The following is a 26118-nucleotide window of genomic DNA, read 5'->3' as shown; positions in this document are numbered from 1 at the left end:
AAATAGGATTTAGAGGGAAAGCAAGCCAACAAAAACACAAATACAAAAAGCTCTGGGAGACAAAACCCAGCAGGTTTCCAAATCATATTTAAAATCATATTTCTATTTCACTGAGTTTTATTAAACGTTTGCACTTTCAAGTTCAGTTTGTTTGTTCATTTCAAACTTCTAGCCAACATGGAAGATTAAGAGGCTACATTTCACAAGTCAATGTCTGTTCTTTATATAGATATATATATATATATATATATATATATAAATATATATATATATATATATATATATAAAAAATCATTTAAAATATGTTGCAAAATAAAAATAAAAAAATCCATATTTACTATGTTTTCATTAATTTATCTTCTGTACCATTACACATATGTTATTTAACCCAAAAACAATTACATTAAAAATAAATTTTGGGGGAAATTAACTGCTGCAAGCTTGTTTAATGAATGCACTAATTTCCAAATGCATACAGTATAATTTAATATCCTGCTGACAACCTGGGACAGTTTTTAATCTGTCTGGCAAGAAATAATTAGCTACCGGGATGAAAGGGAAAGGGAGGGGAGGGATGGACGGACGGTTGGTTGGGATTAAATACTTAATTTTGATTTCTACATTCAGGCATTAGCAGATTTTAGGAAACACAAGCTTATACTGTTATCTAGATTCTTCTCATTGCAGACCCCAAAGACTGCTGTAGAGAAGCACTGGACGAAAAAATAAATAAATAAACCCAAGACACAAAAGAAATGACAATCCAATAACCCTGAATCACATCTGATAGCTGTTCACAAATCCAATGTCTTTATACAGGGTTACCTAAACAAAGGACAAAAAACATTTATCCTCAAAAAAAAAAAAAAAAAAAAAAAAAAAATGCCTTTCCTAGATTTCTATCAAATTCAATAGCTGTGAGCTTTCGGTGCTACCTGCTGTCACAAAGCAGACCCTGTTCCTCACAGCTTAACAATACAGAATACAATCAGCACCTAGCAGAACGGTTTTATATTGAAGAACAGAATATATAAAAAAGCCTTATTGTGCTCGGAGAGAAAATAAAACCGAGAATCAAGTAAAAACACAAGCGATGACGTGCTGCTGCGGAAAGCCAAGCTGCTATGTTTGATGGTTTCACTCCCTCTGGAAGATACTGGAGTCTTCTCCCCACACAGGTGTAGTGAGTGAGTGTAACACTCAACTTAGAGTAATGAAGACCTGGGGTCTATGATAATTCCAAAGACAATTCCAATGCTACTCTGTCCAATTAGTTACTATTACCCTGCAGTACCTACAATTATAAATACACTAAAAAGTAATAAACAAATACACACATTAAGATGTTAACTCTATTCTAAATAACCAAGCACTAATCACATGTATTAGTTTATTTTTTGCATATGAAGAAATACTAACATTTTTCACCTGGAAAAACACAATGCAGTAGTTTGGCATTTATTTTTTATTATTTGGTTTTTTTAAATATGGCCTTACTGTAAAACACTTAATTATGTTTAATTTCAACACAAATATGATTTTTTTTTTTTTTTTTTTTTGTGAGCTCATTCCTGTACTTGCTAAAGAATTTTAGCAGCCCCTCTGACATTTTTATAGTGTCACTAAAAAGGGCTTTGAGTTATTAAATGATTAAATCCGATGCTTTAAACTAACCCTTGAATCAGGCTCACATTCCACGGAATGACTTCAGGGGAGGTCAGCTGACTCAGCCTCAGTTCTCCTCAAACAGAGCCTTTGTGTGAGGGTCCCTCTCGGGAACGAGAGAGGACGGCAGTGTGTGTGCGTGCGCACTTTTAGAAAAGGAAGTGGGTTGTACAGTATGTGTGCGTGTGTGGGCTTAAATTCAGGACACAAAGGGTGTGCGTGCAAATACGCATGCATGTGTTTGAGTTTGCACATGCAGCAGTACATGCGAGTGTCAACACAAACACAAATAGAGGTCTTTCTTGTCTCAGACTGTTGCATGTAGAACACATCCTCAAATTTCCTAATATGCTTTGGGCTGGAATTAGGAAATGTGAGTTACTGTGTGTGTGAATACTTCATGGAAAGTTAAAATGGGTCAGGGGGGGAGGAGGAAAGGAGTAGCCCTTTCATCACCAGCTTCTGAATGCACACACTAATCCTCTCAAGAGGATTGTCAGGCTAAACTAAAGACAGTGGAAACTACGAAGTGGCTGACTGCTGCCCTGCTAGAGCGGGATGGATTGCTCTTCTTTCCAACAGCCCTCCGTCGCCTGAAATAACAGGGGCTGCGATTCCCTTCGCAAGCAAGGGATAGCAAATCAAAAACCAAACCATTACACGCGGATGGAGGAGCTTGTTCTCAGAGCAACGATCCCAGCAAGGCAGGAAGCATGGCTTGCAGAACACATCCGGTACCTGGGGCTGATTTTACAGGCATAAATGAATTAGGAAGACTAAACAGTGGCAGCATTCAGATCAATCGTCGGTGAGATAAACTGCAGAGCCCTGTTACAGTATTGCCTGTTAACTGTACCACTAAGATGCAGATTTAAATGAGTCATATTCCATGTATACAGGTACAAAAAAAATGAAATTATTTATACCACTATTATAGCTGATCGGAAAAGTTAGACAAATTCGATTTTTTACAATTGGAGTCAGACGCTGACGGCTACTTATTTAGCATTTCTCCTCCTCTCATACCTTGTCTACAAAAGCAATAAACAAAATGAAACTAAAAATAAACGCTTGCATTCTTTCACGGAGAACAAAGCACTGTAACGAGGCTGGGTTTCAATAACCATTCAAAGGTCTACAGATCTACCTGCCTTGGAGTTATTGAATGGAACATATGGATTGAACATCAAATAGTGTGCATTTGTAGAGATGTAACAATAAATCGCTACTGTACCTTACTAAAACTGCAGCCTGCCTCCTAAAAGACTAAATGCACAGTGTGGCAGATGGACTGACACCACACACACACACATATCAATAAATGAACAGGCTTCAATACACATTGTGCTAAACGCGTCTATAGAAATCAGTAGGTGCAATGTGCCGTTGAAATGGACAATGGAATAAAGGCCTACTTGACCCTGATAACAGACATCTCATCTCACAAGAAGGGCCCTTTGAAGAGGCTCAAAGGAACAGCACAATGTATTATTAAAGCACAATCAGGACCCACAAGCGCAGAGAAATGATTCAATGTGTGGCTTGGTGAATGCGCGTGCTTTTGCAGTGAGGCAAACTGACACTTGATTAAAACACAGCTAGAGGTTTAATAGCCTTACAGGGTGTGGCAAACTTGTACTTAATTGGTTAAAAAAAAAAAAAGGAATAAATAAATAGCGCTTTTATGTTTTACAAAATCAGCTACTGATGTGGCTGTCATATTGTTCAAGGGACCCATCACTTTGATTATTCAATTATGATAGACAACCTGCTGTTTTATGGAACACCATTGTGGTTTCTTTCTCTTTTTTTTCCTTTCTTTCTCAATGATGTCTTATTCTGCAGCCTGTCTGTCATGGTAAACCAGACAACTTCTGTTTGTCAGATTAAAATCATAACCAGAAGTTAAATGTTGGTATTCGATACAGACAAAGCCCCCGGGAGATCCAACAACCAGGCTGTTTCAAAACAATGAATGATATCTTGCATATAATAATGTGCTTTATTTATAACTTGCCTGAAGGTGTAAAGAATGTACACTGTACACAGGTGTTAGCTGAAACTAGCCAATGCAGTAGTTGCTAGATTGCTAGACTAGACGCCAAAATGCACAGATGCTGAAAGAATGCTCGCTATAGTTTTTATTCTCCTTAAGAAATGCTGGTAGATGTCAGCGAATTAAATACAAGGGTTTTCGTGTCACGTTAGCCTGCGGTTTAGACAGGCGTGATTTTGACAAGATATTCTGCTATGTTACTGTTATTGTAACGCATGCTCATTGAGAGTGAAATTACAAATGCCATGAACCTTAGCAGGTCTCAGACTCTCCTAATCATATAAAATATACTGTGGCTATAAAATATTTGAACAGCAGGTGGGACGGGCAGGGGTGGAGTGTATGTGTTTCAGGGTTCACTGTAATCCAGTGCATTAAAGGTTGTCCCTCAAACCATTGTGAAAACAGCAAGTAAAATTATTGAATAAACACTACATTCCCCACGCCTGAGCGGATGATAAGGAAAGTAAATGCCTCAGGTCAAGGCTGACAGACACAGGGAAACATCAGTGTGTTTTAGAAGCAATACTGTCTAGAGAGCTACGAAACACAAAGACACATTACACGGAGCCACTGCCTGCTCTTGTTGCTTGAACCTGCGCTCTGTGACGTAAACTAGATACAAGATCAGCCCTCCAAACCTGCTGTGGCACCCAGCCTCACGCCAAGTCCACCACGGACTGGGCATCACATTCAAGAGTGAACCAGCCTCCGACAATCTGAACCCAAACCACTAATACAAAAAGGAAAACAGAAACGCCAGGTGGACAACAGGAGACCGAAAACCCACTGCTTGATCCAAACAAGAGCCAATTTACTTTCCTTTCCTTTCAAATGCTCCAAGCACACCCATCAGTATAGAATAATAAGATAAAAGTTACTCTGCAAAACAAGATTAGGAGCCGTCTTTGCCTGGGGGGGGAATAATTTTGTAACACAGAAATGGAAATGAAAATAATTCACTCGGTCAGGCCACATGAAAACAGGTTGTCCCTGGCAACTGCTATTTTCTGACAGACAACCCCCGGGACAGGCAGAACAGTCACATTCCATCAGGACACACCATCACATGATGACATTAGATTCCAATCAGATCATGGGATGTGCAGCTCCCCCAATAAGAGGAGACAGGAGAAATGCAGAGTTACCGTGACATCTTTGAGGAACGTGCAATTTCATTTAGAAATTCTCCTTTTGGATTTAGTGTAGCTATAATTTGTTTGAAGATTTCCAACCTGCTGAAAGCCAGAAGCAGTCATATTAAAAAAACAACAACAAAAAAAAAAAAAACACAAATAACTAAATGTTTCCTTTTCCCACCCTAGGTAGCTGACTTCAGAGAAATTTGAGAACGCAGACAGTTGCACGAAACTGAATTTGTTGGTTTTGTTCAGATTTTTGCCAAGTTTTTCATTTGAAAAGGTAATATTTTTGCTTGTTAATTTCAGCACTCCAGAATGAGCTACAGCCACGTGTTGTGTAGTGCTGGCAGAGGCTGTCCGGTGTGCTCCATCCAGGGTAGCAGAATGTCCAAAAACTTTGGAACACAGACTCCAAATCTTCCAGAACCAAATTATGCATCATTAACAAAAGACAAAAGTAACTGCACAGGCTAGGTTTAAGATTTCTATTTCACTTTGAATCTGATAAGAGAGTCGATTAGCTGTGCAAAAAAATAGCTAAGAAGGGGTTTCCTGCAGCTGCTGACTCTAAAGTTGCGACCCAAGTCTCTAGCAGTGAAAGGGTCACCTAACCCCCTGCCAACTGTTACTTTACAAATGACCATTTGTAAACCACAAGCAATAGCTGTACAACCATTCAAGACCCTCCATCATGTGATTCACTGTATTATATTAAACCTTTATGGCTTATTACAACAATCCTTCATTTGGCGTTTCCATTCACAAGGTTTGGATCTAGACGAAGGAGTGGTTCTTTATGGAATGTGACTCTCAAGCTGGTCCAGCCAAAAACCAAAGTGGCAGAATCTTTTGTGTCAGAGTGAACTTCAAGTTTATTACCAGGTCAGGCTGGAGTTTGCCATTGCTAATGCTTGGAAAACGAGAACAAAGAGAATGGAGCAGTGAGGCTGACTACATAATGTAGACTGGGTAAGGGCATCTGCTAAGAAATAAATAATAACAATAATACTGATTCCAGCTATGCAGTGAGGACGTTCGGGACCTTGTTAATGAAGGGAGTGTTGCGTTTTGGCTTGGAAATAAAGGAAATGAGGGATTTCCCTAAACGGGAACGAAGGACTTTGGCCTACTTCTGCACACGACGCCCATCTGTGACATGCACGTATGCACACAGAAATGAAAACTGACATAGAAAACAACCTTTTCTTTCACTGCTGCAGCTCCACACACAATCCCTCATGAGCAGCAATACTGTGCTCCTCATTGTAATGCAGCTCCTACTGGATTGTACAGCAACTACAAAATACAGAGATACCTGGAAGAAAGACTGAGGCCCGGTCCACACTTTGGCTTTTAACCAGCTTAAAAGTGCTAAACACGTTTAGCATCCACACTGCACTGCGCTTAATATCTTACTGGAGTCCGGTTCTAAATTAGAGCGCATCAGAAGCATATTTTTTGTGTATCCTCCGACATCCCAAAATGCTTTGCGATATGCTTGTTGAAATACTCGCAGCAGGAGCCTGAAGGACTTGCTATCAGTGCACACGCAACAGGTATTCATTTGTATGCTTAAACTAGTGGGGAAAATAACAGAAGCACAACATTAAATTAGGTGACTGCAAAAATTAAATGCGAGGGATGCACAGTTCACGTAATTTGTCTGCTCTGTTTGAAATAAAATGAAGGCGACCAGAATTATGTTCACGCACGACATTAAGGTTTTGTAATTGACTGATTTTTCTGAGTTTAATTATGAAACAGAAACCAGCTCAGTTTGTTTAAAGGGACATCACCTTTAAAACTGCAGCAGCTTCATTAGGGGTGGCACTAGATTGCGGTAAAACTAAAATAAATCGTCACACAAGGCAGATACAGTGCAATTGAAGAAATGAAACTTTCTTGGGTGGTAAAACACCTAATTGTTATTTAAGAGGCTTGAAATTCTTCCTGTATTAAAGTCAGCGAGGCATTGTTTTAGATTTGTTTCAGATTTCAATGTACATTCTTCACCAAGTGTCAATACTACCTCTCCAAAAGTGTTTCATTCTACATTTCTACCTGAAGATAAACACGGCAAGCTTTGTTTGGGTTGTGTTCAGAAAGCGGCATGCAAATGTTAATTCAAATAGCTGCCGTCTCTGCCTCGGAACGCTGCGCTGTGTAATAAGCGTCTGTGTGGCAGGTCTGTTGCTTTTTCACAAAACCTCTTCCCACTGTCGGTTATTTTATTTAACAAAAGAATAGTCTATACAAATTTAGGTAGTAGATTCCAAAGGGAATACCAAATGTTAAAAAAAAAAAAAAACAACAACAAACTGCTTATTACTGTATTACCTTTGCAATGCAGACAATTTCCCCTTTTGCCCTTCATTGAAAAATAAAGGACAGAATTTTAAAACCATGGAGATTATATTAACAAGACTGGTTTGGAAAAACAAAACCTAGACAGACAGTGGCGCTTTGTAAAAGCGTTTCTCTCTTGGACTTCAATGAGCTGTTACAGCCTTCCTACACATACTGCACAATCCACTCGCAGTGTGGTCAGAGCACAAGGGACTGCTTAGTGCCTACGCCACTTATCCAAATAAGCACGTCCCGGCTATCTTCAGCAGTAAGAGGTTATTAAGAAAATGCTCTGTTATAGCAGGATGGGAAACAGAAAATGCTTTTTTTTTTTTTGTACAAGAAAGTTGCTTTTAACATGCACGTATCCTATTTTGGAAAACCTGTTTTGGAAGTTCAGCACACAGCATGATTCTCTCTGTGAGGCACAAACATACTTTTAAACGGTTCAGAATTGTCCCCAACCTACAATCAAAGCTGTAAAAGCCATGCAAATCTCAAAGAGCACACTGGTTACTCCTCCTGTGTGATCTGGAAGAAAGAAAACGCTCCCTACTTGCAAACAAGGTGGCATATGGCAAAATAGCAAGGTGCCACTGCCAATTTACTGCCACATTTTAATGCTGACAATGTGTTTAAATAACACCTGCTGTAAAATTTCACAGAGTTATTTGATTTCCAGAGGATCAGCCTTCAAGGCAATGCCAGCAATGTTAGAATATATCCACCAATAACGCGGTTTAAGTCAATCTGGATAATTTTAGTTTTCTCCCACTAGCTTCTTGGTGCGCAGCCAGGAAAGGGCTTAGTTAGCAGATTTGTTAAGTGATGCTGCAGAAGAAACCAGGGAGGAATGTTCAGCAAACATCTTGCAACCTTTTGACATCAGATTCAGGATCCTCCCCCATGCAGGCCACGCCCCCTTCATGGCACAACCAGCTCTTCATCCAATACCAAACAGAACTGAAAGACAGCTGGACTTTATCTACCAATCCCCATTCAAAACATGTACCAAAGGGGGGGAAAAAAAAAAAACACAAAACCAATTCTTCAAACAGTTTTATTGGAAATCTGTTGGAGTTAAAGCATGACCTCTTCAGTCCCAATTTCTATTGTGTATGCAAAGTAAACCCTCGAGAAAAAAAATAAAATAAAATTATTAGGGGGATTATTGTTGTCACCAGAGGGTATGGACACAGAATTAAAAAAATGTTCTTATGAAGGGTTCGTTTTGTGCTGGCTTATTTGTGAAATGACAAAAAAGGTGATTGTGCAATCAGGGCAGGCTAGAATAATTTAAGAAGCAGTATTTTAAGCAGGTAAAAAAAAATAGACTGTGGTCCCTTTTTGGCGATGCCAGGGGTGAAGGAAGCGGCAGCTCCTCTCTGACACAGCATGAAGTTGATGCACCCTGACTTCATTTCGAGGAGTGCTCGGTCTGTCTCCAAGGTGTTTCAATAAATGACATTATCGAGTGGGAGAAGATCACATTCATTAGACACTAAGTCAATGTTGTCATTTCCATTTCCTCAGTAAAATGATGCTAATGCAGAGGGAGGCTTATGATGGATCAGGTCTTGGAGCAGAGCAACCAAAAAGCTATCTCTCATCTCCAGCGGGACAGCCATCTGACGAGACAGCAGGCTCAACTCCATTAATCTACACAGGATCCAGCATTAACTGTTTGTACTGTATACACTGGATGAATGGTCACCTTGATCAGCCAAATTAGAACCGAAAGCCGCAACTGGGGGTTTGATCAACCGAGCCACATTTTACAGCACTAGGGAATGCACTGCATCAACTACACATTTTTAGGAGTAATCCTGGTGCTGTAAAATACTCTAAAACCCAGGGGGTGGCTTATCAGGGTTCAGGTTAATCAAACCCATCCCTAAATATATGCAGAAGACCTTAAAGGGTTAAATGGCTACTTGCCTATCGGTCAGTCAGCAACTTCTGGTTATCACTCTTTGATACTATGACTACAGGAAGGCATGCATGTCTGCCTACAGCACAGAATGCAGTGAATGCACAGCTGTCTGGAAAGGGGCTGCACAGTGCATATCAACGAGGACCTCTTCCAAACGAATTCCATTAGATGAAAACCAGTTAACAGAAAGAGAACGTGATTTCTAGCGCTTTGAGCATCAATTAAAAAAAGATTTTTTTTTTTTTTCATTTTAATTTTTATATAATCTCCCACACAACACAGTCTTAGTAAAACACATATGGTTTTTCCAGCTTGAGCTTATTAGCACACCCCTGTGCTTAGTACCAATATGGATCGCTGAATTAAATAATCTAGCTTTAATTATCCTATTTTTTTTATTTTTAAAGACACATGATTGTAAATTCATAACTCATTCTAAATTCTAAGATCTAAACCATTCTGCTCATGTACCCAAACACAATGGTATTTACTTCTACGTGCTACAGTACTACACACAGGAGAACGAAGAGGACACTTGATAAATCCTATTGCATCTTGTTTATGTGCATCGCTAATTACACGCCTATCCCTTTAAGGGAACCCCAATATCTGTGCTGATGCACACACTCAAACCGACAGCGCACTGCCACACGCGCCAACTGCAATGCAAATGCATGCCTCATCAACGCTCTGCAGGGACCCCCTTCAGATCTGCACGGCACTTCGGTTTAATTGACGTGTTTTTGTTGTTTTGTATTTGTTTATTTTTACAGTGGCATCAAGAAGTATGCAAACATGAATTCTCAACTTTAATTGACATACTCTACACTGTGATAAACTGGTTTGATATGCAAAAAAAAACACTAAAAAACCTTGAAGGTTCCTCAGCTAGCGTCACATTCTTCTCTGCATTCTACTAAACGGAAAACAAGCTTGCTTTATTTGTTTAATTTTTATATTTGTGATGGCTAACAGTGCTGTGCAATGTACCAGACCCTGTTTAAAACCTCCGCAAGCCCACATCCTCGCTTGGGGCACCGATTTCAGAGTCTCTTTCTTAAAGGTTTTCTGTCAAATTTCTTTCCCCTGCTTGAGCAACAAACAAACCAGTCACACAGAGAGCTTCCATGTCCTTTTGGGTTTGGGCTGGGTATCCTAGGAAATGCCTGGCTACCCGATTAAGCAATCAATCACATTACAATTAAAAGAAGACAATTTGATGCAACCCTCCTGTGCCCCAGCCCTTCATTAGACACAGCAGTCAGCTGTAATAATCTTGTTTCTATATAAGGGGGTATTGATTCGGGACCCAGCACCTCAGACTGGCTCGCGTAGGATCAGCAGAATAACTTTCCGATACAGCTTTCCTTCAAAGAAAACAATGCTATTCAAATTGTTCTTCACAGGCAGCTAATCTGCCTCTCATCGTGGATGAACAAAGAAGAAAGTGGAAACATCTGTAATTTTATAAAAGGGGATGGTATACAAGCTATATATGTTAATTTAATCTAGATCTAATAAAGAAGAAGTACTTGGCAGTCTTTAAACAGGGTCTGCTTCCAAATGTGCCGTTGCTACAGTAATCACTTTATTCATTATTTACTTTTCTTGCCGGCTTCCTGGCTGTGTCCAGGATAACCAGAAGGCAACGAAAAGGTCAGTGTCTCAGAGTCAGCGCTAATATGAAAATAAATCTTTAAATATCAGAAATATATGCACAGGGTGAAGCTTACATATTTAACCGGGGAATGCTTCAAATTATTTTGAAAACTGGTCACACAGCATGTCTGGGATATTTCGTTGAAGACTGGTTAGTTTACCTTAGCATGGGACACTGTGGTGCAATGTCAAGGTGGGGCCATTCCATGGAAACAGTACATTAAGTCATCTACTGTTCTGTACTGTCGTCATACACAGAGGTTTGATTTTGATGATGTCATGGTCCTGTGGTGAGATCTTGGGCCCTCAACAACAGGTTAAAAACAATTTCTATGCTGCAGCGTAGCCCACACCTCATTTAATACAAGAGAGAAGGAGTGTGACCTTTACCATCTGTATGCAGTCATTTAGAAGCAGGGCTGGAGATCAATAATCCAAAATAAACAGTGTACTAATAAACACCAGCCTGTAAAACGCAATGCAGTGAACTGCACTAGCCTCTCACTGACACACACACACTGGAATAGTCCCATGGAAGCTTCTCTGTCTAGATTCCCATTCTAATAACTGTATGTGTGGGCCTGGGGAATCTGGGGAATTAGAGCTGGAGATCCCAGTCTCCCACAGCAGGCCCTTTCATGCCATTGGTCTTGTCAACCATTTCCTTCATGACCTGCATAATTAACAACTGCATGTTGAAGATATTCTATACTACTCTATATCCCACCTGCTAAGCCAATTCTGCAGGCTGCCTTGTCTACTGTTGTCATGGTAGATACACAGCAACACAAAAAGAACACAATTCCAAACTCACAACAGACATTTTGGTCTAACATAGCAACTTAAAGAAGGACTCCGATTTGTACAGCAATAACATGGATCAGCGTGCAAATAATATCACGTATACATCGTTACAGGAGCTCCACACTCCAATATTTTCAGCACTGGACAACCGTTGCTTCAACCGCACATTTCACCAGACTGCATCTATTCAGTCCAACGTGTTGTCTTGTTTAATTGCATGCAGAAGTATCGGAGTGGCGGGTAAAGCATACATCAGTGCGACAGCAAGAGGAATCAATAACTTGAAAATCAACATGTACTGCACTTGGCAAGGGGGTGGGGTAATAAATCTAAAGATGCTGCCCCTCTCAGCCAGTCCCTTTGTACTTAGGTTTGTTAACAACATAGCCTACTGTAGCATAAAAACACCAGAATTATTACAACGTTCACAATCTGATTATGCGCTCTTTTAAAAAAGAAAAAAGAAATTACACGTCTATTCAAACACTGTGCAACATAGACTCAAACGGCTAACGTTGAGAAAATTGGACTTGAAATGTTCTACAGTCTGCCGGCAGAGAAAGCCCAGCGATGCAGCATATATTTACAGACTGAACAAAACACATGACAATACAAATGGAGCAATACTGTATACTGTGGTAGCAACACCCAAACCTACTGAGTGTTTACACTGCTATACTAGGACAGGGTTAAACCGCGCCGTTTGATCTTCAACCAGAAGACCGGTAACGTTTCAAAAAATGGGGAGAATACACCATGCATTTCGCATTTAGGAATAATACTAGCAGACCTACCTTTGACTTGAGTTTCATATTCAGCAATGATCTCCTTCTCTTTTCGGAATTTAGCCGGCGATGTCATGATTGCTTTGCTTTTTCTTCTTTAGCAAATAATAATAATAATAATAATAATAATAATAATAATATATAATAATAATAATAATAATAATAGCGATTGGTGGTGAGCGATGGCGTGGGTAGGCTAATATCAGATCCACATAGGTAATGCACCCAAGCCAACAGTGTTGTTATCGTTGCATCTCGAAAGCCATTCCATCCGGAGAATTTATACTAGCAATGAAACCGGTAAGGTGCCCAGTTCTTCCTCGTTGTATTTTGCTAGGGGTATGAAATCTGCAGGTCAATGGAATAAGCTGTTGTTTTGAAGACCTGCACACACACACAAAAGAAATGCAAAAAACAAAAGCAAAACCAAACAAAAAAAAAAAAACGTTGGCAATTACAATTCCCGTATTTCCCAAAAGCTTTTCCTGGTTGCAGACATCGATATCACGACAGGCAGTGTGTCACGGAGTGGGTGTCTTCCTTCTGAAACAAGGATAGGTGTTGCTTATTATTAAGGGCTGGATGCAAGGGAATGTTGCAAAACAATGCTCACACAACCCACATGGATAGAGAAGGTAGGGGTTACAAAATATATCGACAACTTAAACAGCTGTAATCCAGTACGCTGAGTTATAGCATTGTGTAGCCTACCTCAAAATCGACAGAAGTGGAGAGCGAATTGTTTCAATACACACATACATATAGATAGATAATAAAAACAATAAAAATCAGACATGACATTCGTGTGTTTCATAGCACTTTGACCAGACAATGTTAACTAATCATTTTAAAAAGATCGTTAATTTAACAATAATAACAGCATGTTAAAATAACAATAATAAAACACACACACACACATACTGTATTTAGTAAAGTCAATGCCGGGTCCTTAAATATTCATGTAATGGAACTAGACTAGCGTGGTGAGACGATGTGCAATGGTTCCAGCGCCCCTGGGAAGCATGTGGGAATGAAATGATGCAAGCAGCAGCTACCGAGAGGGGGGTCAAACAACTAGCTCGGCAACTGGAGCCCCGCAACAGCAAATCTGTAAAAACATCATCAAAGCCAACGGAGAGGGCTAGCGAACAGGAAATGCAACAGGAGTGCTGGATAACAAAGGGGCTGAAGTAATGAAAATCACTGGACTATTATCCGATAGAAAGAGAAATATTAAACCGCAGGAAGCTGGGTCAAACCTACACCCCCCCTGCCAAAAAAAAAAAGCGAGTTGCGCAAACAAGAGACAGCTTTTACTGTATTGCAAAAGCCAGGTAACATACGCAAACACTTGTTTCATAGCCGATACAAACGATTGAATTATCAGGCTCGCTTTCATTACAATAAAACAGTTGCAAGGTAAATGTACCGCTGAAACGAAGTAGCCGTGATAAAGTAGCTACATTCTGCTGGGACAATGCTGCAGTCTCTCCTGTGTTCATTATAGCCTGTCAACGCAATGCCAATCGTTTTGACAAAAGGCTACTGAAGAAAATAAGATTATTTAATTCTATCAGAATACACAGCATAATAGCACATTTTTAATAGACTGTAAATGCAAAAACGTGCACTATACGTTTTGCGTTTGCCTTATGATTTGTACGTTACGCAGAAATAGTTACACAGGGCAGTTGTTCCCATTGCATTATTTTTAATAGAGAAGTTGTAGCAGCATAGCCTGGTTACACGAGTCAGTCAGACTTCACAATGCGCTCCTCTAACAACAGAAGTCCTACTCAAACTTCAATGCAACAAGCGCCCAATTCCACAGGCACCACAGATTATTGTTTCCTTCTGCAAAACTGTCTGACCTGCTTGTTATAATGAAAATACATATTTACCTCGAACCCTATTTTCCATTTGCTTTTTATAATCCGCTCACGATTCTGGACATCTCCCCTTTCACAGCATAGACTCGAAACATGAGAGAATTTCACCAAGCACCTTGGAAAAAACTAACCCCGCCCCTTTCCCCTGGGTTAGGAAAACCACCCCACGTCCCCATTGGCTGATTAGAAATAGATTGACACCTCTTGTATCAAATCAAAAGGGATATACTAACAATTCAGGGAAAGGCGGCGCTCCAATTTCAGCACTCGCATCTGTCCAATCACATCTCACCTATGACTAATACGAGGCGGGACTATAACTCAACTATTACTAATGAGGAGAACTACTGCGGCGCCGGAGATGGGACTTATAATAAGGATAACGTGGGTATTTTACAAATAAAAATGTGTGATCAGTTTTTTGAGGGCAGTTTCCTGTAAACCATAGAATCGATTTTGTAAAAGTAACCAATCAGAGAGCGGCCCTGTTGTAAATAACGGTTTTTATTTGTTTGGCTGGGCGGGGTTTTGTAGGACAAGTAAACCAATGGTAGCGCACTAGAAGTTAAATACCCGCGATTCTCACCAATCAAAACTAAAAGCTGTTCCGGCGTTAGCCAATGGCTCGCTGCCTGGTTCTCGCAAAAGCCAATCAGAATGCCAACTGGCCCAATTTGAAATTGTTTCAGGAAGTTTCCGTCTTAATACTGGACAACAAAGTACAGTGCGAAACACCTGCTGAGTTGAAACAGCAACACTACGAGGTTTACAGAGAAATTGATAACAGTGCAGCTACACAGGATAAAAAACACGTCGTTGCTATAGCCATTAAAACAAATCAAAACCAAACCAGGTACATTATGAATGTAGATTTACGGTCACCTATTGTTTGACTGAAACTCCATTAAACACAATTACGCGTTATTATTACACAGTTTCTTTTCAGAATGCAAATCGATTGGTAATCTGCGTGATACATCGGTTGCCGTTCGGTGATTGTTGCTTTAGATCGGTGCCGACTGGGACTAATATCGTGTTTATACGACAATGTCAGCCTCGACCTTTAAAAGCAAGTGCGTTTCACTCATTCACTGCGCGTTCTGCGAAAGCGTCCTGTGCACACGAGGAATGAAAGCTGCCCTTTTGGCCGATACTGAAGTTGAGCTCTATTCGACTGATATACCGCCGAACAGGTAGGGTGCAATTATTAAAATGCACGGACGTGCAGGGGCTCTGTGCAGTGAGACGGCGGCTGGTTTTGTAATCGGCTACAGTGCTTTAACTGCATGTTTCCAAAATAGACTTTTTCAGAGTGTTAATTAAATCCAGTATGGGTGACGCACCGCCAGTAGTGATGCTTACATGTCGAATGACATGCGGCGTTTATTGTCAAATGTTTGGGGTTTAAATATAAGGAGGCACGCAGTAATGCTAATTAACGCCTCTTATCTTCTGCAGCTCGGTTGACTTTGTTGCAAACTGCTATTCCACAGCAAGCTGCAAATGCAAACTGAAAGACATAGCATGCTTGAAATGGTGGGTATTTTTTTTTTTTTTTTTTAATACAGACAGATTTGTTTTCAGTTAGGCTTTGCTGCTTTTCAAAGTGGTGCAGAGGGCACGTTAACAATTAGCCAGTCTGATGAGTCACACATCTCTTGGGAATGTTTGATTGCCGGCTTAAAAGCTTTCTATATATAAACGGTTATCACAATGGGGACAAGGAGGGTCAACACACTGAACGCAGCCTGAAGGATTATGAATATTGAAAGTTTTAATATTATCATATGAAATTGTATTTTAGAGTATAATCTAAAAGCTTGCTTAACCACAAGCATTACTCCAATCCAGGTGAATCTTTTGCTACTGTAAAATGCTACAGTCTAGTATAGTGTGTGTGTGTATATATATATATATATATATATATATATATATATATATATATGTTTAGTTAGTTTAAAGCAGATAAATATATATATATATATATATATATATATATATATATATATATATAATGATTTAAAAACAGTAATACAGTTGACAAATATGACTTCATAATTCGCATCCGTAAACAGAACACTCATGCTGGAAAGCTAGTCTCTTGGCATATGTATCTTCATAGTCCTCTGTAGTGTTTCCATTGGAATCTGCTTATATTTCTGATTCCTGTGTTCCAGTGGTAACATTGTTGGGTACCATGTGGTGGCCCCCTGTAATCCCTGCCTGCTGTCCTGTAATAATGGCCATTTCTGGATGTTTCACAGTGCAACTGTGTCTGCTACTAGCAGGCTGGACTCATCAGGTAAGCATTTGAGGGACAGCTTTGCCACGGAAAGCAATGGTTTGCACTGCATTACTTTCTTTTTCTAGAATGCCATTTACTGGAATTAGCTGTAGTAGATTTCTTTTAATTTCCTAAAAGTTGAAACTTTAACGTTATATTTTAACCCTTAACATATTTGGAGTGTTAGTAACCACTCAGATAACCAATAGCAAGAAGCACTGCACTAGAGTGTAAAATAAATGATGCAATGTTAATGCGTAGAAGACCGCTATAAGGTATGTAGGATATAATTACTGTAACATTATGTATTGCTAGAACAACGTGTTTGCACAGCAGAAAAGTAAACCTAATGCTGAGTTTGAAACTGAATTAATCTATGCAGTTTTGCTTGTGCTCACACTGTAGTTTGATACTGAATTAATCCATGCAGTTTTGCTGTACTTTGCTGGGTTGGGCGAGTCCAGATTGACTGTGCAACGCATTTACTTTTAATTTACACTATTGTGCTGTATTTGCAACACAACTAAAATACTGCAGTATTTGCAGCGTTTAGGCAGAGAGAATCAAAACTTCTTGTTATTTCTGCTGTCCCCCCCGCCCCTTTTGAGCACATTGGGAACATTGTTAAAATCTTGTGTTGCGATTCAGGATCAAAACTTCTGCTTTGGGGAGACCTGCCTGACACTGAGGAGAGCGACGACGAAGGGATAGACAGTCTGTCTGAAGAGGAATGTATCAGATAGAAAGATGATACTTCAGTGTGGAGACCTCTGATATTGACACATCCATCGATTACACTGTGAGATGCATATGAACTTGAGTTGTAATGCTACCTGATCTGGTAGCTAACGAAACGTTGATATTGCTTCGTGCTTCTCCGTCATTATTTCCAAATCAATCAAACGTCCAAATAAATCATCCATCCATAAAAGAAAATGCAGTCAGTTACATCCTCAATCGTTAAACGGCAGGAGAGTCCTGCTGATGTGAAACTCTGTATTAGTCTGCCCCAGCTGGCATTACAGTACAATATTGAGATTGCTCTGATCTGTTCTTGATAGGCGGTATACCTGTTCCACGAGAGGGATTATATGGTATTTCTGTAGTGGTTTATATCTGCAAGGCAATCGACTTGAAACGTTGTTGCGTTTTTTTAATAAGTTACACAGTCATTGGATTTTATATAATGTACAGGAAGGACAGATATTTTTTATTATTGAGATTCCCCCTTTCATCTTTTTTACCTTGTGGTTCAGATTAACATTCAGCTGCTGTCCACAACGCTGTCGGCAGTCTGAAGGTTGATATCTAAAGTGGTTACTTTATCCCTGAAAGGGATTGGAAACCAAACAGACAAAAGGATACTGTGTTAGAATTGCACTGGAAGTTCAAGGTCCCACAATTGAAAAGGAAACGAGTTTTAGAGTTCTTGTGGTTCTTTCTTACTAGGTTGAAGAGTAATTTAACTTTGAATTAAAACAAGACATGTATTATAAGTTACTTATTGCACAGTCAAAGGATTTCTATATTTTTGTTAGATTTATTTTTTATACTTTTCAACAATATTTATAAATATGGTGTTTTTTAAATAAAAATTCGAGTAGGATGATCAGATTTGAAGATTGCAGTATTATTAAGAGCAGCAGCAGCATTCATTGGTTGGCTGCGTTTGTGTTTTCTTGCTCAGCAGTTGATTTCCGAAATCTTATTATTTTTTTATATTTATTTTATGTTGACATGCATCGACGCAACTCTCAATCAAGATTTAGAAAATTCTTGAGTGTAAAAGATGAGGCAGCGAACATAATAATGAAAAGAAGGCTATAGCCTATAAGACTTGAGCTTGAAAGCTGTAACTGACACAAACTCATCTTAAACTGACACATGTCTGCTTTGGAAATTGAGGATTTTTCTACTTTAATGTGCTAAGCACCTTTTTTTTTCATTTGCATTGAAGCAAAGATATATTTATATCTACTTTGATAAAACATCTGCATAAAAAAATAATAGGCTGCAATTGCACTGACTTTCACTTTGTATATATGTGTATATGTGTGGAGCTGCACTGTTTTGTATTTATGCTAATATTAAAATATATAAAAAAAAAAAAAAAAAAAAACCTAAACATTTTTTTGTATTGTTTGTTATGAAGTTCCTCATTGTGTTTCAGACTGCCTACCTGGTTTCACAGCTGTAAACGTGTCTGTAACTTCTTTTAGCAAAGCTGGAAATTCTAATACAGTACATTAGCAGCGTACTGGTATGCTATTATTAATTCATGACAAATTAGTAGGCTTTTAGTAGACTATTCTGGGATAATCGGTTCACTGCAAATAAAGTATGTGTGTATTGATTTTAAATTACAGTCACTTTAAATTAGTAGATTGTAAATGCTGCTAACTGATGCAGAATTACATTAGTTAACGATCAAGCCTGGAATGAAAAGAAAAAAAAAATATCAGTCAGTAAATGAATGAACTTTGTTGTACAGCTGAATACAATAGAAGTGTTTATGCCAGTATAGTGCATGTGTATGCAGTTTAATTCTCTGGTAGCCAGGTTCCGAAACAATGGATGCATTTACTCACTGATGCTGCAGCAAATAAATTCACATCTCATTTTGTCTTGTGCTGTTCTTGTTTGTTTTATGCTCCAATGCCCCACCCTCTTGCATCCAGACTTGAACAGACCCTCAAAGTAACTTTAAACAGTCCATAAGGACTTACGTTGTTTCTAACTTCTTAATAATAGCTAACGTAACTGAAAGAGTCTCGGATAGAAAAGTACAGTAAACGTCCTCCCTTGGATGGCTGAGTAGAAAGACCACCATTAAGTCAGAGGTGTTCACTATGACCTGTTCTATTAACAACACCTGTGGTGGTCCAAGTAGAGAGATTCTGGGGGTCTGTTTTAACAATCTCAACCAGTTTCAATCTATTCCAGTAGTCCTTGTTCTGACCATGTCCTTGATTCTTGAATTGAGCATTCCCAAACCTTATTCCAGCTTGTTCTTTATGATTGTTCTGTGTGATTAAGTAATTAAGGTCCAGGTTGGAACAAGATCCTGGACTGGAATGAACTGAAAGAGCCACAACGAGTCTAACAAACCGCTGTATCGTCAGGGGTGTCCAAAGTTGGCTATTCCACTCCTGGTCTTAGTTCCAAATTGTTTACTACCACTAATTAAACTGCCATCCAGACCATGAGGCAGTTAATCGTCTCATTTTACCTGTTAAACCTGCAGTGGAATTGCCCTCTAGGAACGGGATTGGACTCCTCTGGCTCTATCTAGACTGCCCTGGTTTAGAGTACCCAGCTTGTTAACTGTATTTGAATCCTGCCAGTGTTTTCCCCAGGGGTAATTTATTGACACTCTTATTAACTTCACTAAATGCAGTAATAAAAAACTAACTGAAGCAGAGGCCAGCAACCAAGCAGGTTTTAGGATGTTCTGACTTAGATCCGCTCCAGTTCAATCATTAAAGGACCCTGTATTTGTGTAACAGATTGTGCTGCTATGTAAAATGCACTGGCTGTGCTCTTTGTTAACGATAAAAGAATCCGCGTAGAGGACAAACAGCCGGAATTGCTCCCCAGACTGCAATGAAGATCCTGCATATTGCCCGTATCCAGGAAAGAGCTTGCTGTGAAAATATGCCGGGTGCAAATCCAAAGAGTGGAATACCAGGCTGTGGCTTGGAGCATTAAAGCAATGTCGATTTTCATCAAATATAAATGGACTACATCACTGCTGGAGTTTAAAACACATCTGCGTTTCCCATTTCTTTTCTTGACAAGATGAGCGGCGTGTGAAATCAGGCAATAAATTGTGCGATTCCACTGCTTTCAAGTGAAGCCTGTAATTACTCCTAAACAGATGGTCTTGATTCAGGTAGTTTCGCTGGAATCTGAGTACAGCTTATGGGTTGTGTGATTGCAGGTAATGCACTCTGCTGACAGCCTTGCTAATTTAGAGGAGTAGTGCAATCACTGGCATTGTCCGTTGACTGACGATTCATTGTTTTTATGGTTTGTACATGTTCCAAACAAATGATTTCTGCACAGTAATTAAATGATGTTTTGAAACATTGTGTGTGCTCGTTATCGGTACTGTATTGCTGTTAGTAATTGAGAAATGGTAATTGTTCGAGTACTGCTTCTATACCACAGTCTTCCCGTAGACAATGCTATGTGTTACCATGTCTTGCCGTTCAGCAGGTCCCTTTAAAGAAACTGTTACAGTGCATCCAATCCTGCTTGCCCAATTATTTCTTCACAGCCATTCTCAAGCTTATACTGTACAAGCAGACACATTTGTTCCTCAGCAATTCTATTTTATTATTATTTTTTTTGCTGGCTCATCAGAATAATTTATGCTGACCTGCCATACTGCACAGAAAATCAGAGACTAATAACTTTCCAGATGGTGATTTTCAACTTCTCCAAAATCAATTTCTGTATGGCTGTCATGTCCCCCCTCCCCCCCAGATCACTGATAGGAGTGACTGGTCAGAGAGAAACAGGGTCACATAAAGAGAGAGGTTTGAGACTTTCCAGGGCAAAACCATGAATCTGAAAACATCCTCATACTGAATCAGCAATCGGAACCTCTTCCATTGTGTATAAACTATAATCTGTCAATGGGGGCTAATTGCAAACTACTATCTGTCTACATGCACTCATGTTAATAAAACACATCTTACTGAGGAATTTACCAAATGTTGTGTGTATTCTTTAAAATGATTCAAAGATGTGTTAAAAATAATGTTAAATGAATGTAAACAAACTGGCATGTAAAACAAGACCTATAAGGATCTAGTGAACAGGCACTAAATAATTGTACTTTAGTTAGAAAGAATAAATGAGAATGCCTGTGCGTCACCGCAGCCTCAGAGTGAATCAATGAATGCCCCTTTCACCTCAGTTATCCGGTTTGGCTGTCTTTGTGTCCAACCACAACACAGTCTGAAACCAGCAAACTAAATCCCTTTCTGGACATGGGGATCAGGAATTAAGCTCCAGCTGTGTTGTAATAAATTGAGTAATTGCTTCAGTCAGATAAGGGGATGCTCTCTGAACTATTTTCATCCGCACTATTAAGGTCCTGCTCTGTCCGCAATGAAAATCCTTTTATAAAATCTATTAAAATTGGCTTTGCTTGTAAGATCAACTATGTGCTCCTTCACTGATTTAGTTCTGTTGCATTAAAAGGTTTTTTAAAAGTATTACAAATATTGAACTGGCACAGTATCCCCCAAAGCACTAACAATAGCTGAGAAGAGATGGATTTTATTACAGAGTTTTTGTAAAAGTCTTTACCCTCAAGAAAGAAAGCTATTATTCATGATATGAGCCTGCATATCTTCTGAAAGGGAGTTCGCAGTTAAAGATTGCCAGCATTTTAGAAGAAAAAAGGATTCATCCCTCACCACTTTCCTGGCTTAAGGACGAGTGCTGCTGTAGCTACAGCTCTACTCTGTCATGGTGGAAGAGCAGTCTGTCTCATCCTAGCTTAGTACCCTCTCTATTTTAGTCCTAGGAACAGTTGAGTCTATAAGGGGAGTTTCTTACGGCAGTGTTGGCTGGTTTCTTTGCCGGGGACGGGTACGATAAATGATGAAACAGAACATACACAGCCAGGACTGTGGTCTGGTAGAATCTACATACATACGTTTTTGACAGTTAAGTACTGAACCAAAGGACGGCGCAGATGAAAGCATTGTCTGCTTGACTTCTTATAATTGTAGGGTTATTTGCATTTCAAAGGTGAACACATACACCTCAAAGGGCATTATTCAGACTGGTCAATTTAGGCCTGTCCCAGGTAGTGTATGAATATCTTTTGGTGCCGATGCATACTCTATACAGTATATGACTTGCACTAGAGAGTGTACGCTGCAAGGAGGCAAGTAAGCGCACATTTTATTAGGACAAATGAAATATGTAAAAAAACTAAATAGCTTTCTGCATATCGCCTGATAGAGGAAGGTAAGATCGTCCTGTCAATGCAGTGGCAGTAACAGCAGACTTTGTCTCGATTTACAGCACTGGAGACAATAGACCGAAGCTGGAAAAAGCCAGGCTCTCACTAAACAAACAGTATATCTGTTATTCCTGAAGCAGGGAACAAAGACAGATCAGGTGAAGCCAAGTCCGTCAGGAGCGGCTGTTGGAGACCTTGTGCATTCTGTCCATGTTTATTTATTTTTTTTAACCCAGCGCGGTACAAGGCTTAGGAAACATCTGCTCAGTCAGTGTGATGCCTTGCAGCTGTCTGAAAGACAAGCCTACACCAGGGCCTCATTTCACCTCTGCAGACACTAGCAAGACTCCATCCAGCGAAGCTATGCATGAGTTATAATCTCTTAGTCCAGGGGCTTCCATTCACGGTCCTGGAGTTTCACACCAGGTTTAACAGGGAACATGAGAACTACTTCGAGGTCTGGATGCAGGCTTGATTGGTTCAAATAAACAATTTAGAATGGGGTTGGAACAGGAGTGGAAGAGACAACTTTGGACACCCCTGTCTTAGTCTTTTTCTACCTCATGTCCCCTTCTAGTATGTATAGTAGACTCTAATGTCTAGTTTCTTACCTGTGTTATACTTTACAATGTATGCATATATGTTTTTTCAATCTTGTCTCTGCAGGGCAATCTCTCGTCAATCTGGATTTAAAAAAAAAAAAAAACTCTTTATTACTGGCTTTTGGTTTAGTGAGCTGTTAAGGAAATGAGCTGTCTGTAAAAACAGGTCTTAAAAAAAGAAATTGTAGCAACCAGTAGCTCAATACTGAACACCAGGGCTGAGATTGGATTAGGCAGGAATATATTAGAGAAAGCAATTACCACGCCACCCCAAACGTGTTTAAATGCCAATGTGATGACGTGCAATAAAGTGTTGGCCTCATAGCATGACTGCTTCGAGAGCGCTTGCTTCCACGCAGTGGTTGAGTGTGGAATCCTATTCTTGCCGTGTCACATTCCACGCTGACCGCCAGCACTTACTGTCTCTGAAAGACCCGTTAAAAAAATAAAAAATAAAAAATATTAATAGTTACGAATCATAAAGTCTGGGAAAACACAAAATGAGAAACTGTAGCCCATCAGATTTATAAAGCACTGTAGTGTTTCCAATAAGTGCCCTTTATTGCGTTGCTAATTGGAATGCTAATAATCTAAAAAAAAACATTTTCAATATAATTTAGCATGATGCTTTGATATGATTTTACTGCCTAGGTTAATATATATTTGCAAAATTCTGGATGTTTTTGAAGGAGTCTCTCATTGCGCATTGCATTTATTTATTGTGTCTGACCGTGCCTTGATTTGTAGCTCACTCAAGTGCGGAAGGGATGATGTGAAACATTTCAATAAAGGCCTTACAAAGGAGTCCTGCCCTGAAAAGGCAATTCTGTGCCGGAGAGCTGGAAAGACTGATGTCAGCCTGGTTAAAATGACCATTGTTGTGAGCTGAGTGCTGCTCATTGTTGATTCATTCGCCCCATTGGAGTTATTGAGCACTTTCTGTAACAGTATTGGGTTCTGTAATATTACACAGACATGCCCAAAGAGCAGAACATAGTTGCGCAGTGAGGTGACTCAATTGTTTGAGGGAAAAACGCTGCTTGGGTTGTTTTTACGTCCCTTGGATCATATTTCTCACAACTTCATACCCGAAAAGGATCCAGAAAGCAATAACGTGTTTACTTTGAAATGGAAATAAAATCAGAACGAGAAATGGCATGTCACTGCACGACAAACAAAATGGTGTTCTCTAGAACTGCTGCACAAAAAAAAAAAATCTTGAAATGATTTATTCATAATAGATTTGGCAATAACATAATACACTGTTGTATATTGAAACTGCATTTCAATTTGAGCTTGTTTCTTTATTAAAATGACAGTACTGTGTATATATAAAAGCAAACGTAGAATTGTTCCAAAACACAGAGCTTAATCAAATATATACTATATATATATATATATATATATATATATATATATATATATATATATATATAATATATATAAAATATTTACCATTTTAACCCTGGTTTTATTTTACATGAGAAACTGTAACTGCTAAAATAACAAATAAACGCACCAGGATGCCACAGTACCTGTGAAAACAAAAAAACAAAACAAAACATTACAGCCACATAGTTGTTAACAGTGCCACTGCTGTTTGTTTGAATGATTCTTGTCTGGTAACCTCCATCTGACTCGATTCTCGTTCATTTCAGAGTTCTGGCTGTCCCTTCTTAAGCTAATGGCTCAAGCCCGACACACCACAAATCAGCCTGAGGAATACAAGCTGTAGCTGCAGCTCGCCCAGCCAGTATTTGAATGTCTCAGTGTCACTAGTGGAATCAATCTCAGCAATAGGGACATGTTTTTATACATAAAAAAAAAATAAAACCTCCCTGCTGGATAGAATTTCACCAAGGATAAAGCGTACACTGTAGGACACGGTCTTGATATATGAGATTCAGGAAACATTCATCTGTGCGCAATAAACAAACCTGTATTTTCTAATGCTGAGGCTAACCCGAGTCCCACAGCAGAATATATATTTGATTTTCTACTCCGTGAACACATATGCAGTACAGATGGTCCTCATAATCCGGAACAGTCTACAGTTTTAAAAAATGGTATAAAATATATCAGAATACATCCAAATGCATAGGAGGCTGATAGTCACAGAGGAATGTCCCCAGACAGACAGACAGAAGACAGACAGACAGGACCACCTGTACACAAGTCCGGTCAGGACGTGCTTCTCTTTGCTGGGGTTCCTCTGGTGTTGCTGGCAGTAAGTTGCACAGTTCAGTAGAGCATCTCTACCAAGGTGCCTCCTGATTAGTGCTGCTTCACGAGGCCTTGCTTACTCTGGTAATTGAAAGGGAAAGAAACCGTGACTGCAGCCTTTAAAATGAATCAATAAACCATGCTCTCCAGCAAACTGAGAAACACTCCAAGTCGAAACGTTTGCCATTCCATTTCTTTAAGCTTAAGGTAAAAGAAAGAGTTGCGTTGCTTGACTGACTGCATTAAAAAAAAAAAAAAAAAAAAGTAATATAACATGTTTCTATTATGTTTAATGTGCAAAAATTCACAATTTAGCTCCACCTAGTGCACAAACTCGGTACTGTATCCACTTAAAAAAAAAAAAAAAGCATTTCTGGAGCCAAATAAATATTTTATTTTAGATTTGTCCACCAGGGGGCAGTCATACCACAGAGCGCATTGTCATAACTACACTGGTTGAGCTATGGTGCAGCTGGCACAGTTTAGCTAAGAATACAACCACGCTTCATAGAAGAAACATTAATTTGAGAATGGCAGCTGCTCAGGGTGTGTAACAAGCAGGCAGATATAATGCACCCTTATCAGCTGGGCTGAAACAGATGCTCTTTTGACTCCCCTGGGACTGTACATCCAAACTGGAACTGAATCGTATTGAATGAATTGTACAAGTGAATCTTCCGACCACAGCATGTCTCTATTGCTTTGAATAGGACTCCTGTTCCACACTGTTCACAGTGATTTTAGGTT

The 26118-nt window shown here is 39.4% G+C and overlaps 2 protein-coding genes across 5 annotated transcripts in view; one reads left to right on the top strand and one right to left on the bottom strand.

Annotated features, from left to right (window-relative positions):
* The window catches only part of LOC121304647 (SLIT-ROBO Rho GTPase-activating protein 2-like), a 75741-nt gene extending 61365 nt beyond the window's left edge, over positions 1–14376 (bottom strand). For 3 of the 4 annotated variants that reach the window (XM_041235908.1, XM_041235910.1, XM_041235912.1), the window contains exons 1-2: positions 14292–14376; positions 12400–12933 (exon numbers count right to left, since the gene is read on the bottom strand). In XM_041235908.1, the coding sequence (XP_041091842.1) occupies positions 12400–12466 (67 nt within the window). In that variant the 5' untranslated portion in view covers positions 12467–12933; positions 14292–14376. Of the gene's footprint in view, positions 1–12399; positions 12934–13311; positions 13448–14291 lie in introns of those variants that run through there. The other variant, XM_041235909.1, reaches the window with a different exon arrangement.
* An 819-nt stretch (positions 14377–15195) lies between these two features.
* On the top strand, positions 15196–18075 carry LOC121304787 (protein FAM72A-like). The gene is made up of 4 exons (XM_041236178.1): positions 15196–15472; positions 15738–15815; positions 16457–16581; positions 17212–18075. The coding sequence occupies exons 1-4, from the start codon at positions 15327–15329 to the stop codon at positions 17304–17306; spliced, it is 444 nt and encodes a 147-aa protein (XP_041092112.1). The 5' UTR covers positions 15196–15326; the 3' UTR covers positions 17307–18075.
* Positions 18076–26118: the final 8043 nt, after the last annotated feature.

This window comes from Polyodon spathula, chromosome 39 (genome assembly GCF_017654505.1).
Source record: "Polyodon spathula isolate WHYD16114869_AA chromosome 39, ASM1765450v1, whole genome shotgun sequence".
Taxonomy (NCBI): Eukaryota; Metazoa; Chordata; class Actinopteri; order Acipenseriformes; family Polyodontidae; genus Polyodon; species Polyodon spathula.
Note: the sequence above shows the minus strand (reverse complement) of the source record. Positions and strands in the feature narration are given on the sequence as shown.

Excerpts from the sequence above, each read along its gene's own strand:
- LOC121304787 (XM_041236178.1), top strand. The coding sequence starts at position 15,327 with ATGTCAGCCTCGACCTTTAAAAGCAAGTGCGTTTCACTCATTCACTGC. Across the intron at positions 15,473-15,737 it reads ACTGATATACCGCCGAACAG|CTCGGTTGACTTTGTTGCAA; the intron begins GTAGGGTGCAAT and ends TATCTTCTGCAG. Across the intron at positions 15,816-16,456 it reads GACATAGCATGCTTGAAATG|TGGTAACATTGTTGGGTACC; the intron begins GTGGGTATTTTT and ends CCTGTGTTCCAG.